The following is a 15,592-nucleotide window of genomic DNA, read 5'->3' on the forward strand; positions in this document are numbered from 1 at the left end:
TAAAACTGAATTAATAGTAAGTTTATTTATTAACCCAAATTTTAATTTCATTAATATTTTTTAACAATGGTCTGAAATAAAACGTTTTATTTTTACTATTTCATAAATAAAATTATTAAAATTATGTCCGCATTAAATTATATGTAAGATCAAAAAATAAATATCTACATTGGTGTTCTATTAAGCTCATCATTATAAAAAAAGTTAAAAATTGTAAACCGATCACATATGATTTATGCGTGACATTGGCAGAATATTTCGTGCGTTGTTAAAGATATTCCAGAAAAAAAAAGCGTAAATAGTCGTCATTGTTTCGGTAGTACGACCTCGTTCATAGTGTTACATAACTTTCTCGTGCTCAACGCACGTATTTCGTGATGCATTGAGCCAAAAGTAATTTTATTATTAGGTAGAATTCTTCTTTATTTTGTATTGAATTGACAATGTAATGAAATTAAAAAAAATAGATTTAATTAGAATCATAGACGTGTCCGAATTATATGTTGCGTATATTTCTTCCGATCTATTTTTAATTCAGACTAGGTCCCGACTTCGCACGAGTGATTTCATTACAATATACATTAATACTATAGTATAATTTATATTATTATATTTAATAGTATGATATATAAACATTCGCCAATCAATCTATTTGTTTAATGGTAGAATATGATATATATATTGTATGTTATAACTACGAGTGGGTGGGCACAAGGCCCAACTGCAAATGGCACAAATGTATAATTAAAAAAAATTGCCAATTAATTTAAGCATTGGTTTTTAACTCACAGATAATAAATTTGATCGAATTGACTTTGCAATTCGAACCAGCAAAAATTAGAAATATTCGGAGACATAATAATTATTCCATCTAATATTATAAATACGAAATTAATTAAAGTGGTCTGTTTGTTACGTGTTAACTGCGCAACGTACTTAACGTACTGTAATTAGAAGTGCAATTAAATTATTTTTTATTTTACGTGTTTTACGCATTTAAAAATCGTGTATTGCATATTCTTAATATATATATATAATCGATAAATTTTGTAGGACCAGTTTGTATATATACTATAGCTGGGCGTTTTGAGGAGAAGTTTTGGAGCTAATTCCATCACGATGCTCCATTTCGGGTTCGTGGTTACATATGTGGCAGATTGACATTCGATGCAGGCTTCCTCACGATGTTTTTACCGTCAGGCACGAAATGAATTAAAAACACAAATTAAGTACTGGCTTTGAATCCATCAATTTCAAGATTCACGTGTCACGTCGCCATCTGGGTTCAAAGTAATAGAAAGAAATCGTTCAACATCAAATAATGTATCAAAACAACATTACCCTTTTGAACACGCGACCGGTCATTGACGTTTTACCCACTAAGCCATAACGTCTCTTGCGTAATAAGAAAAGTAAATCTCGTGTAACAGTGACGTAACATAAAGAACTATTAATAGCATTAATTTTATCTATAACACGATAATATGACGCAGTGCGCCATTATATAAATCTGAAATATTTCAACTATCCACGTCTTATCTATTTAAGCTTATCACTCACACGTACTCGTAACAAAGACGATTAATCATTCAAATCTAAATCCAGAGCCGTTATATAACCGGACCGGATCGTACCGGATTTCATTGACTGAAATTTCTGCCATGTGACACATTCGCAGACAATTTTAAAACATCTTTACCAATATTATGAAGAGATATTGATTTTTTTGTATATTACTTTGTAATGGATAAACTCAATCTACTAAATTGATTTTAAAATTCTTTCTACTATAGAATGCTACATTATCAAAGGCTAGCATAGGCTATATTTTATTTTGCGCTCCTCGTCAAGACGGAAAGGGTACCGCTGGTTTTTTAGTGGGTATTCCGATGTTCGGGTCGCACTCGGCGCCTTGGACACCGGCGAGCCCCACATACCCCCCCACTGTTCCCGTGGGGGAAACCCGTTACGTGTTTTTTCCAGCGTTAAAAAAAGTTGTATTTTATTTTCAAAAAAATTAGAGAACCCTACGAAAATTGCATTAATGTACCTAACCCAAAGTATAATTTTTCTCTCTATAAAAGTCATTGGTGTACAAAAGATAATTGTTCAACACGGACGAAGTCGGGGCGGGCCGCTAGTTATTAAGACAACACACAAACAACATATATTATATTTATTTATCAGTCGCAGTGAATTCCTTAGTTCAGAATATCAGTAATCAGCAGTAGTCAGTAACAGCCTGTTAATGTCCCACTGCTGGGCTAAGGCCTCCTCTCCCTTTTGAGGAGAAGGCTTGGAGCTTATACCACCGGGCTGCTTCACATGTGGCAGAATTTCAATGAAATAAGACACATGCAGGTTTCCTCACGATGTTTTCCTTCACCGTCAAGCACGAGATGAATTATAAACACAAATTAAGCACATGAAAATTCAGTGGTGCTTGCTCGGGTTTGAACCCACGATCATCGGTTAAGATTCACGCGTTCTAACCACTAGGCCATTTCGACAGAATATACAAAACTATTTATTTTATTTAATTTTTTATTATATCTGGGAAACAAACAGTACACGCCATATATACTACACAACAAATTAACTCGATCACACACCAATCAAGTTTCCACTCAAAACTAATTCATGTATGACAGTAAACAAGCAATTTTGTAAATTACAAATAATAATTATTAAGATTCAAACAGTTAACGCTCAAAAAAAGGAGAGGAGGCCTTAGCCCAGCTGTGGGACATTTACAGGCTGTTACTAACTACTAACTAAACAGTTAACAACAGCAAAACAATATTATATAATAAAAATTAAATAGATAAAATAAAAACATTGACTAAGTTAACAAATGCACACAAACTCTTTTTTTAAATGTATTGAGCGTACAAGAAAACATGTCCAAGGCAATAAACTTCCTATTGTAGCTCTTACAAGAGCGATATATAAATTCATTTTTTTTAAACTATATTGTCAAGCTGTTGCAATTCGACCACAGTCATTATTGATAATTTGCGAAGAACATATTAAGTAACTAGCTGTGCCAGCGGTTTCACCCGCGTATAACTTAAATGAATCACTAAGAGCGGACTCATAATATTTCAGTGTAGGTATACAAATTTTTTAGTTTTATTTTCATAGGATATTAGTATTTATTGATATTCGCCACATCCGGATCTAGATAGGGCAACATACAATTGGCCATATTAAAAACATTATTTCCCTTAAATCTATTACGACATACTTGAATGTCATTCCCTGTGCTTTATTTATTGTGATTGCAAACTCACTGGTGGTAGGGCTTTGTACAAGCTCCTCTGGGCAGGTACCACCCACTCATCAGATATTCTACCCCAAAACAGTAGTGGTATTGTTGTGGACGTGGTTTTTATTCAGCTCTTAACATTTGACCAAAAGAAACTACAAAGTTTAATAAAAGCTTATAAAAATCTGCTTATATAATAATATGTATGACCTCTTTTTTATCGCTGGAATCCACCCCCCGCCCCCCCGATAACAATGGGGGGTATGTGGGGTTCGCCGGTGTCCAAGGCGCCACGAACATTGGAATATCCACAAAAAAACCAGCTGTACCCTTTCCGTCTTAACGAGGGACGTCGTCAGAGCGCCCCGGGATCGCTTTCGCATGCTACCGTGACGCTCTGACGAAAATGTCTGACCTAATTAATTGTTTGTGTTACATGACAGCCCTATTCGTACCTCATTATCGTTATCATCAATCAAGGTTAACATAAAAGCGGTGTATCACAGTCATAGGACACATCGTATCAGCTGTTGCCAAGGAAAATGATAACTCTTAATGAGAATATCCTGTATATAGATTATAATTTTGTAAATATTAGCATAAGCAAATATCCAGTGACTTTTAAGATATTTTTTTTTATATATAATATAATATGTAAAAAAAATATTATCGTGTGGCATTGTACCCTGGGAGTCTTTTCTTCATCATTCTCGACTTGGTACGGATAAAATTAATACAAAGTTACCCCTCCTATTTCCCCCCTTCAATTTCCAAAAATATGTAGTTAGGGGATACGTTATAAAGTAAATTTTTATAATTATTCCGTAAATGTTCCTAATTTCAGCTTTTTAGACTCATTAGTTTTGGCTCTGCATTGATACTCAGTCAGGACAACCATTATACATATATATACTATTATATATATACATAAATTATATAAAATACACATGAATTATGTAATATTAAATGACTTTCACGTGATGAGAGCATTTTCGTCAAGAACATTTCACTCAAATGTTACAAGTATAAAAGTTGCAAACAAGTTCGAAATACATATGAAATTTTATTCGAATTAGGCCCAAACAAGCTTTAGTTATTTACTTAAAATATGGTGGAGTTGATAAAAAGGCCTTTTTATGGTGAGTGGTCAACCTTTAATAGACATTGGCACTGTAAGAAATATTAAACATGCATTACATCGCCAGTGCGCCGCTAATCTTGGGAACTAAGATGTTATGTCCCTTGTGCCTGTAGTTTTAAGTAGCCTGTAGTTTCACTGCCTCATTCGGTCTTCAAACTGAATAATCATGTTTGACGGTAGAATAATATGTCCATTTTCACCTTTTTAAAAGGTTTTGAACTTATTCCACCATACTACTCAAATGCGGGCTGGCGGAAATACATATGGCCGATTTTAAGTTATTTGTATTATTTTAGTTTATATGATGACGCTCAACAAATAAATTTCTTGAAAATTGCAGGTCACGATCTTTCCTTAGACAAATTAAACATAAGAAAACTAATTGATTGAACCGAATTTGAATCCGCAATCATCAGTTAGAATTCACCTGTTCTATCAACTGTTACTCAACTACAGATTTAATATTTAATGATGTAAGCCTAACTCAAATATAATTATCTTTGTAAAAAAAACTCTCACAAGTTCATTATATAACCTCTTTATTTTAAAACTATTTGACCTGAAGTTGTTGAGCGACCTTGTTGGTGTGCGTAGAAACATTGGACGGTCGCCAACGAACCACACGCGTTTGTACCGCCGTCTCTATACATTTGGGCCAAAGATAAAGTATTTAGGGTGCATTCATTGCCTTAAACCTGCCAATGTTAGTTAAAAATAAACTATTGTCAATGGTCACCACTGAATGATAGCTTTAGATTTTATTTTGTCGTTTGATTTTTTTAATACAGATTATACCAGTAGAAGTAATAAATTTAATTATTTGTTAATTTTAATATCTTTAAAATAATAAATTTATGGGATATTTTAAATTTAATTAAAACAAAATATCATATATTGTAATTCCATGACAGTCGTCAGTTTTCTTTTTTTATAGATACGCGGGAAAACTATTTTTTAACTTTATTACCAAACCAATGACGTTCTGAAACCGATTATATTTTTATTAAATCAAATACAATATAGAAATATGTAATAAGTAAATATATTAAGTGAAGTACATAAATAAGTATTTCAAACAAATAGTTATATTTCTTCTAATAATAAAATTAATTATTCGATAATAACATATGAAGTGTCCTTATTTCTAATCATAATTTAATGCATGTTGTGATAACCTATAAAAATAAATACAATTATCATGTGTGTTTATTTATTATATCTGTGTCTTTAATTATTATATCCTAAATAAAAAAATATATAGAATTATATTAACGTACAGCGCCCTTGGCGGGTTTTTAACTTTTTTTTTTTGCAATTGCAATATTTTTTAATTAAAAATATTGTACTAGGAGAATGAATCAACATAGTTTAATTTAATACAGACATTATAAATTAATTTATTAAAAAACACGTATTTATATAATCTAAGTATTAAAATGAAAACAGTTTAGTTTTGTTAGTATATAAATATAATAATAATTAATAATACTCTTCCAGACCGATTTCGGCCACAGAGGCCAATCAAGAGAGTAGCTACCAACGAGGCATAATATTAATATACTAAGTAGATTGTATTGTGAGCAGTTTCAAAAGAGATTAGTCAACTGCGTAGGACATACTATAGTGCACAAGTGTGTGCGCGCAAACACAGGTGAACTCTCGTAATCCGATGGAACGGCAATCCGGAAAGAGCTCAGGTGCAGGGCTAACAGCTATCAACGGCTTCACGTGCTTTCCCAGGCACACGAGGTGTACACAATTTCAACGTCCGAACTACTGATATTCTTCGACAGAAAACTCAATAATTTGAGTCTAAGCGCCCGTTCTGGGGTTTTAATTCATTACCTCAGGATCAGCGGCGCTATATAATAATATGTAATTATTATATACGTATATTCATGACATATTGACACACTTCACGCATGTATTCTGGCGTCCTTGACAGTGCCGGTAGACATCCCTCGCGGAGTATATTTAAGCCATCTATACATAGGCCGTCCTTCTCTTTGGAGATCTATTTATAAAGATACGTAAGCGCAAAGCTGTCTCTTTTATACTTTCGCTTTGTATATCAATAAATTAACATTAGGAATGAAACAATCGTCTTCTTGATATTTAAAAAAAAACACACTGAGTTCCTTTCGCCGGTTCATTTTTTTCATATTTTCTTTCTTCGAACGAGTGAAACTTATTACGATGACAAGTGTAATGATTGTTATTGAATAAATTAGTTTGAGTTATGTGTGGCTGGCTATGTTGAAAGAGGTTTTATTAAGAAACATTTCAATGCAGTCAAAATTAGAACTAAATATCATAAGGTACTATTTTTATACGTCCTTCTATATTTAACTATATGGTGTATAATTTACGTGTAATTTTTTTTCTCACTGATCTTACTTATCTAACATAGACCTCACACTCGTGAGTTCTACGTAGACTTGTGGCGTTCTGTCAATACCAGAGGCAGATTTCTCTACAGGCTAAGTATTTTCGGCCCTTGGGCGGCAAAATTTAGGTGGTGGTAGAACTTCGCGACATTTTTTTTAGTAATCGCGTCCTATGTGAAACCAAACATCAGCGTTTAAAAACTAAAATATGTGACCATAGCATGTCGCAAAAAAAAATCAACTAATAGGAGGGCGGCCTTTCCATCGGCCTAGGGCAACTGAGGTATGTAATCCGCGCCTGGTCAATAATATGTATACTGAACTAAATACAATGACCCCATAGACAATTTAATATTTTTTAATTATTTGACATATTTTTAAAACATTGATTCGAAAATCAAGTATATACCCTAATTATTATACAACAGGTAGACAATATGAATAGATTTGTTTAAGGACAGCGACTTCGATATTAAGTCGGTTTTTAGTCGGGTATTATTTACATTATAAATACAATATAAAATTATTATGGTAACATTATTTATTATAGATAAAATATAATTGCGAAATATTTTACCAGCTCAAAACAAATTATAATATAATATTTTTTTAATCAATCGCATTCAGACAAACAGACGCAGCGGGGGACTTTGTTTTATAATATGTAGTTATACAGTGTAATATTCTAGCTCGAACGGTGAATTTTAATAATAATTTAAATAAAAGATAGTACTTAACCCTGACAAGCATTGAGTTATCACGTGTTTAATCTGTGTTCACAAATGTGTGTGGCGGTTTATGAAATCGTACGGAAACATGCGTTGCTTGTCTCGGTGCAATATTGACACTTGTATCTACGGACACATGGGCGCGTGGATAAAGCTTTGAACATCCTCCTCGAGAGGGACGGAGACCGGTGGTGACGTTTATGTTTACCAACTTGCGTTCGCTTGATGTAATCAACCAATCCCTTGTTTTTTTTTAATCATGTGTGATGTTCTTGTGCTAGTCAAAACAGCGTCAGCGGGAAGAGCCGTAACTAAAATTGGAATCAGTCACGCCACTGTTTTATTTTTTATGATATTTAACATAATATTAAGTAAGGTTCGAAAATCTATATGAATATTATAAATGTGAAAGTGCCTTTCTGTTACGGTTAAACTATTGAACCGATATTGATGCAATTTGGTATGAACCCCAACAAGCCTGAACCCCAAGGAAGGACATTGAGTACTTTTAATACCTTACACCTACCCCAAACAGGCGGGAGAAAACTAGTGCCGTCATAAATAGAACATCGATTTTAAACGCATAACGTCGTCACTTATAAACGTCGCTTTACGAAACACAGATAATACACAACCAATGACTTTTTTATGATTTCACACCTTGGGAATGAATCGATCGACTTCAGGTTATTTCAAATTTAAAAAATAATAATATTATTCTGCTATTATTGTACATTTCTTGTAAAGGATGAGGTATAATAAAAAAAACCCGCTGAGTTTCTTTCGCCGGTTCTTCCCAGGTCTGAGGTGTTTATTTCCGAACCGGTGGTAGATTTATGACAATCTATAAGTACCGCTTCTATGTTGAATAAAGTTTTTTGACTTTCATTTATTTTTTTCGGCCATTATTGAAATGTACTAAATGATTGTGCAAATACAAATGCACAATATGGAGCCCTTATGCGAAAATCATAAACGGCCGGTCATCTTGACATCAAAATGATTGGACATTTATAAAATAAAATTTCATTGATAATATCATAGGTACCAAAGTACCAAATACTTAAACAAAGGGATTTTTTTTTTTTTTTTTTTTTTTTTTTTTTTTTTTTTTTTTTTTTTTTTTTTTATAGAAAAGGAAGGCGGACGAGCATATGGGTATTAAAAGCTCGTAGTATTTAAAAGCTGATCTGTCACTTTCTGTCGTTCGAAAGAAGACACAGCATTGAGCATTGATGATTAATGTATTAAAAGCTCCTTTAGAATAATCTTTGTTTTAATTGGACCAATTAGGTCTAGTGGTCCCTTGTGCCGATAATTACACTGGCTCACTCTCAATTAATAACATGATAATGTAAGGTACCAACATCCACTTTAGCCATTCAATAAACATAATCATTGAATAAATATTTAGCTATTAAAAAAAAAAAAACAATTTATTTAACTAGATTTATTGGAACAAAGTATATATATTTATTTATAATTTAAATAATACAGAATAGTTAAACTTATAAATAATATTAAATTTTTACTATTCGTTTGAAATGGAATGACATTTTATTTTTAATCTGTGCAAAACATTCCAGATAATAAATTAAATTCAAAACGACACATTGTAATTATACATCCGTGATGGAGTTGGTTTAATATTTATTTAAAGTATTATAATCAGGATAAATAATCAAAATGCTTAGAATTTATGTTCACTCATTACTTTTCTCACACACGCTGGCTGAACTGGATTGCTTATTGCTTGTAAGGCTTGCCCTGAAAAAAAAAAGAAAAATTAAGGTTACAAAAAAATTATTCCCTTATAATAGGTATTGCAGTCTTTAAAAGTTTAGTATATTTTCATTTTGTTTTTAGTTTATTTTATGTGAAATAAACCTATCCGACCCGGCTTCGAACGGGTAGAATAAGTGTCATATAACTTATCTGACCTAATGTAAGTAAATACATAAATTCGAAACATTTCAGGTAACGAAGGGCCATTGGCGTGGTTGGTAGATACTTGCCATTCACGCCGAAGGTTGTGGGTTCGATTCCCACCCAGGACAGACATTTGTGTGCATGAACATGTCTGTTTGTCATGAGTCTGGGTGTAATTATCTATATAAGTATGTATTTACAAAAGAAAAATAGTATATGTAGTATATCAGTTGTCTGGTTTCCATAGTACAAGCTCTGCTTAGTTTGGGATCAGATGGCCGTGGATGAATAATGTCCCAAGATATTATTATTAATTAGATCATAGTTCTACTCCAACCGGATGAATGAAGATAGAACTAAGCAATGACGTTCTGATAATACTAACTTAATTGTTAAAATATTATTTCATTATATAGTTAAAGTTATACATATATACAGTATAAATAGACTTTTCATGAACTATACTGATATATGAGGAGACAATGCTTAACAGAAAATACATAAAACTTATATCAGAAGATGCAGCGTTTTTCGGAAAAGGTGACTTTATTTTTAAGGTGACCGAGTCGTGACAAGCACGAATTTCGTGTGAAAAAAAGAAACAATTTTGACACCGTATGACTGCGATGACCACGTAAGTGGTCACAAGTTTTTTTTAAATAGAATAGGAAGGCGGATAAGTATATGGCCGACGTGATGATAAGTGGTCACCAATGCCCATAGACATTGGCATTGTAAGAAGTGTTACCCATCGCTTACATCACGAATGCACCATCAACCTTGGGAACTAAGATGTTATGTGCCTTGTGCCTGTAATTACACTGGCTCACTGGTTTTGCGGTAGAATATCTGATGAGTGGGTGGTAGCTACCCAGACGAGCTTGCACAAAGCTCTACCACCAGTAACAAGTGTGTAAAATTCTCGTCACAAGTGTGTAGAATATTATAATGTCGACTTCGTTGTTGACGCTAGATCTTGCTGCAGCACAACCATTGAACCAATCGATATGACAAGCGGTATATATACACAGATGGGACGTTATTTGCATGGTGTTGCCAGTAACAACAACAGTTGCTGATATAAAATAATAAGAAATATGACAGGAGTAGAGAAGTAAATAGTTGATCATATATGTAAATATGATTGCATGAATCCATGAATGATTTAACACTTGAGAAAATAATACTTTTGATTTATATAGAGAACAAATGCACAGATTGCAAACACAATATACAATAAAAAAATAATTTAAGTACCTTTTAGGGATTTCAAGTTAGTAAGTGGCGTAAATAGCCTTTTAGTGTTATCAAATCGAGATAATACATATTTGCAATTTACAAAACAAAAGCAAACATATTACAAGTTTTTATTTTTGTGTCGTTCTTTGACCGCTTGTATAGTTTAGAGTTAAGTATCTCATACGGGTTTTCAACTGAGAAACTGTTTAAAAATGTCTAAAAGATTCAATAGATGCAAAAATGGCTTGGTAGATATAATATTGCCCTGTATTAACGCTTATTGGAATACTTATAGACTGGCTGCTCATCTCATGTTCCTACTTATGAAAAAAAAAAGAAAAATTGATTTCAAATATTACACTATATATTTCAGTGTCTTCTAAGGTCGAGTTAATTTTTAGTTTAATAAATACTCGTCAAGTCAACCATATGGCATAAGAGACATAATATCCTGGTTCACAAGGTTAGTGTTGAATTGGCAATGTAAACAATGGTTAATATGTCATACAGCCCCAATGTCTATGGGTGTTGGTGACCACTTACCATCACATAACCCATTTGCCAATCCGCTTACCTAGTTTATAAAAAACTCAGCATGTGCCGATGAAATAAATAAATAAAGTTTTTTTTTTTTTTTTTTATAGAATAGGAAGGCGGACGAGCATATGGGCCACCTGATGGTAAGTGGTCACCAACGCTCTTAGACATTGGCATTGTAAGAAATGTCAACCATCGCTTACATATCCAATGCGCCACCAACCTTGGGAACTAAGATTTTATGTCCCTTGTGCCTGTAATTACACTGGCTCACTCACCCTTCAAACCGGAACACAACAATATCAAGTATTGCTGTTTTGCGGTAGAATATCTGATGAGTGGGTGGTACCTACCCAGACGAGCTTGCACAAAGCCCTACCACCAGTAAGTACCACCAGTAAGTAGTACACATAATTTGTTTGTTTATTGTTTGATATATAAGTATGTAACTATAATAAGCGTAACTATTTTGAGTTCTTGTTAATATTAATAGGTTTTATGATTTTTTATTACTCCATGTAAAATGCATATTGAATACTGGTAATGATGATGATGTACTCCTGACCGATTTTGGCCACAGCGGCCAAGGGAGACTAGGCAACTGCGCAAGTTATATTATAGTGCACAAGTATGTGTACAAACAAATATGGACTCTCTAATCTCTCACTTTTATAATCTGATAGAATGGATTCTGTCAAAATGAGAGTTCATGTCCAGGCCCTTTAGACCAATGGCTTTATGTGCTTCCTGAGGTATGGGAGTGCATATACTTCCAACTTCCAGACTCCTGGCTTCTACTGAGAAATTCATTGACAGAAACAAAACCAGTAACTTTTTATTGGCTCGATCTGAGATTTGAAAGGACATACGGTTCCCAACACCCACCCCATTTGTGGGAAAACTAGCACAATATCAAACTAAACTTACCCAAGTCTGAGCAATCCAAATAAGAGTCTCGTTGTTCAATCTGGGTCCAATAAGGGGGTTCATTTGCGCCATGTACGCGCACAGCCAGCTGGAAATCACATAAAAATTCGCTTTAAAAACACTTTTTTATTTAAGGAATTTGATAACACAAAAGACGAGCATAAGAATAATAAAATTAAATATAAGGAAAATAAAAATGATGAATGACCAGCCTTCAATTAACCTTGGAAAATTTTATAATGGTAAATGTATAAAGATTTGTCAATGTTTTTAGATTTATAATAATAAATTTGGCATAAGGTAAACGAATTGACTTAAAATATCTCTTATCTTTAACACATAATGTAGAACAGGAGGAAAATGTAAAATTCCTGTCATATAAAGATCTTATAAAAAGGATACTTACAATAACCAACACGTAGCTGCTGTTAGCATCAATACGACTTGAATTATCCTGTAATGTTACAATACACAGTTTAAAATAAAGCAATAATATCGCCAAAAATAGTAGACCATATAAGCACTTATAAAACTTACCCTCTGTTGGGACCTTTAGGGGCGAAAAATGGACAGACGATTCCTATAACACCCCAGAAAACGGTGAAAACCGTGATGGGAACGAATGAGGCACCCATTTTAGGACAATAATATAATTATTTTCATAAAATTTTTACTCAAACAAATATCAGCTGCCCTAAAATGGAGACTAAAAGATTAAGTTGGTAGAACCGAATGTCGTAAGTCATATGACAACGAGCGGATACTTGACGCTTAATAAACGGAACACAAAAATTAAATTTTCTAATTTTATACAATTTGTTTAGGAAAATAATAAATAAATAATAAACTAATATAAATCTTTTAACAAAGAATCGAATAGAATAATTATCAGGAAATAAGAATATTATATTATATTACTACTACGATTTTTCAATTTAATAAATTAACTACAATAAAATTAATTATTTTTTTAAACTTTAATAATGTAAAAGAACATATTTTAATATAAACTATTTTTTATTATTCTTTTAACATGCAAAAAATTATGTTTAGCCTTTGACGTATTTAAGAGTTATTTTTAAGACAGTTGTCTACTAATTTAATAATAATTAAATTCAAAAATTGTATAATTGTAAATTGTTTTTATATATATTTGAATGCGTCCGGTGTACATGAGTAGTAAAATGAAATGTAAAAATAATAAAAAGCAATTATCAAAAACAACATTTAAGTTCTGTGGTCATCAAGGAAGCCTCACATCTGATTTTGATAATATTAATAAAATTTTACATAATAAGGTATTTTTTTAAGTTCGTCGTTATGTACAAGACTTTGTGTTCAATTTAGTTAAAAATATTTTTAGTATTAAGAAAAATATAAATCTGGGTAAGTAACCACTCATCAGTAATAATATTTCTATAATATTCTATTGGGGGTCAGATTTGTATGCCGTGACCACTAATGGCATGTCTTTTTAATAGAATATGACACCGTTTTAATATGCATTAATTGTGTGTACTATGTATTGTAGTTAAGAATTTATTTGATCATATTTTTTTAGAAATTACAGCTTGCAAGAGGCGGAGGTGCATGGAAAATAATGCCTAAAGATTCGTGTGAAGTTTATAAAGAACGACGTCAGCGGCAACTTGAGCGCAATCGACAATCAAGCGAGAAAGGCAGTAATAAAAATTATAATAATCCTGAGAAAAAGATAACTAAAAAGCCATCAAGAACAGCAAGACAGAATTACAAATATGGGCAAAGAAGGTTCGTCGAACAGCTTATAACAATTTTTATTAATATAAAGTATGTGTGAATGCAATTTGTTCAGCCAACATCATGCTTTTTTATACAGCCTAAGAGACAATTAATATTTGTTTACTATTTAGTCTGTATGCAGTAATTATTGAGTGAAAATTTAATGAGAGGTAGCTAGCAAGCTGTTACATTATGGGTAAAATCGGCTTGGTTAGAAAGTCTAGTCAATTTGACAGCTATCATCGGAAATACTATTAATGACGGAGAATGTCTCCTTCTCATGCGTTTTTTAACTAAACTAAACTACTTAAATATGTAACAGATTGTTACTTTTACAGAATAACTTAACGATCGAATCTGAAGAGGGCGCGCGAAGATGACTCGCTCACTCACTTAACTTTTTCGATTACTTTAATCGTGATTGATGATTACATATTGTAATCGTAATCAATCTAATTACATTTTGCCCGAGTATAGTCTACACTAGTTTGCAGTTTGTCGCCGTTGTGATTCCGTCGTGTACATAAAATCTATTGCTTAATACTTTTGTTCTAGCCACAGCTCGGCCATTTTAACTAAACATATTGTAATACCAGGCTCGAACGGAAGCGACGTCCATCGTGTTCCTGTTGCAGTTCTCAGACGTCTTGTACATGCTCAACGGAGACAGAAACATTTTGACCTGAGTCCAGTAATTAATATAAGAACTTAGCCACTGTCAATGAAGATAATTTACAAACTTTGCTTATGGAAATTATGTGAAATTATAGAAATTAAAATGTGTTTTGTTTTATTTTTGAATCGTTTAAGGAGTATTTCAATAAAGTTTACTAAATTATTGCATCTATCTAACTATGAAGTAATCGTTTTTAATAAAATAAAACACAAATTAATATTTTAACATTTTCTCAGTTTGTCTTTTTACGTTGTACATAACTTCTTAATAAAATAAAATATTCTAAAAAAAAAGTTAAAAACTGTAACATATCTGGATAAAATATTTATTTGGATAATATAACCATCAAATCAATACCTTATTTTTGTATCAATATAATATATATGTATTAACAATTTCACGCGGAAGGGAGATAATATTACTGCCTTATTCTAGGGGTGTGTTTATTGTCAGAGACTGACACTGACACAAGTAATGTTGTACTGTCCACACGGAGTTTCGGTGTTTTGTTTTTCCTTATCAAATGCGAACTGTGTACACCAGGCTTTACCTATTCTTCTTCTATAATATGTTTAATGGTTAATAAAAATGCTGGTAGCTTAATGCCTTGATAGCAGTGCGAGAATCAGACACATGTCATAAAAATGTCAGTATTTAACGCAAAATTACAGTGGATAGACATCGAATAAAAATTTAAGAAATGTAGGCATAAAATTATTGTGATTCTAATGTCTGGGCCGTTAAATTTTGAGGGAAATGCTATTATTATTTGGTTAGGTGTCTTCTCTGTGTATATAAGTCTTCTAACGGTCACGGCAGCTGGAGTAGTCTTCATTTTGTAAGTTTTCGATAAGATTTATTTATATAACAAATATATTTTAATTACGACATTTTTTATAAATAAATGGTTTTTTTTTTATTTACGAGTTATATATGTATATGTATTAAAAATAAACTTAACTTGGCGGTAACATATTATTTTCATAACAGAACCTTAAC

General features: G+C 32.3%; 2 protein-coding genes across 2 annotated transcripts; one reads left to right on the top strand and one right to left on the bottom strand.

Annotated features, from left to right (window-relative positions):
* Positions 1 to 8,959: 8,959 nt before the first annotated feature.
* Positions 8,960 to 12,879, bottom strand: LOC126779703 (V-type proton ATPase subunit e 2-like). The gene is made up of 4 exons (XM_050503864.1): positions 12,694 to 12,879; positions 12,563 to 12,610; positions 12,157 to 12,244; positions 8,960 to 9,291 (listed from the first exon to the last, which is right to left on the bottom strand). The coding sequence occupies exons 1-4, from the start codon at positions 12,789 to 12,791 to the stop codon at positions 9,271 to 9,273; spliced, it is 255 nt and encodes an 84-aa protein (XP_050359821.1). The 5' UTR covers positions 12,792 to 12,879; the 3' UTR covers positions 8,960 to 9,270.
* A 434-nt stretch (positions 12,880 to 13,313) lies between these two features.
* LOC126779671 (uncharacterized) lies at positions 13,314 to 14,700 on the top strand. The gene is made up of 3 exons (XM_050503831.1): positions 13,314 to 13,454; positions 13,718 to 13,926; positions 14,514 to 14,700. Exons 1-3 carry the CDS (start codon positions 13,314 to 13,316, stop codon positions 14,596 to 14,598), a joined length of 435 nt encoding a protein of 144 aa, XP_050359788.1. The 3' UTR covers positions 14,599 to 14,700.
* Positions 14,701 to 15,592: the final 892 nt, after the last annotated feature.

Source organism: Nymphalis io, chromosome 29 (genome assembly GCF_905147045.1).
Source record: "Nymphalis io chromosome 29, ilAglIoxx1.1, whole genome shotgun sequence".
Lineage (NCBI taxonomy): Eukaryota > Metazoa > Arthropoda > Insecta > Lepidoptera > Nymphalidae > Nymphalis > Nymphalis io.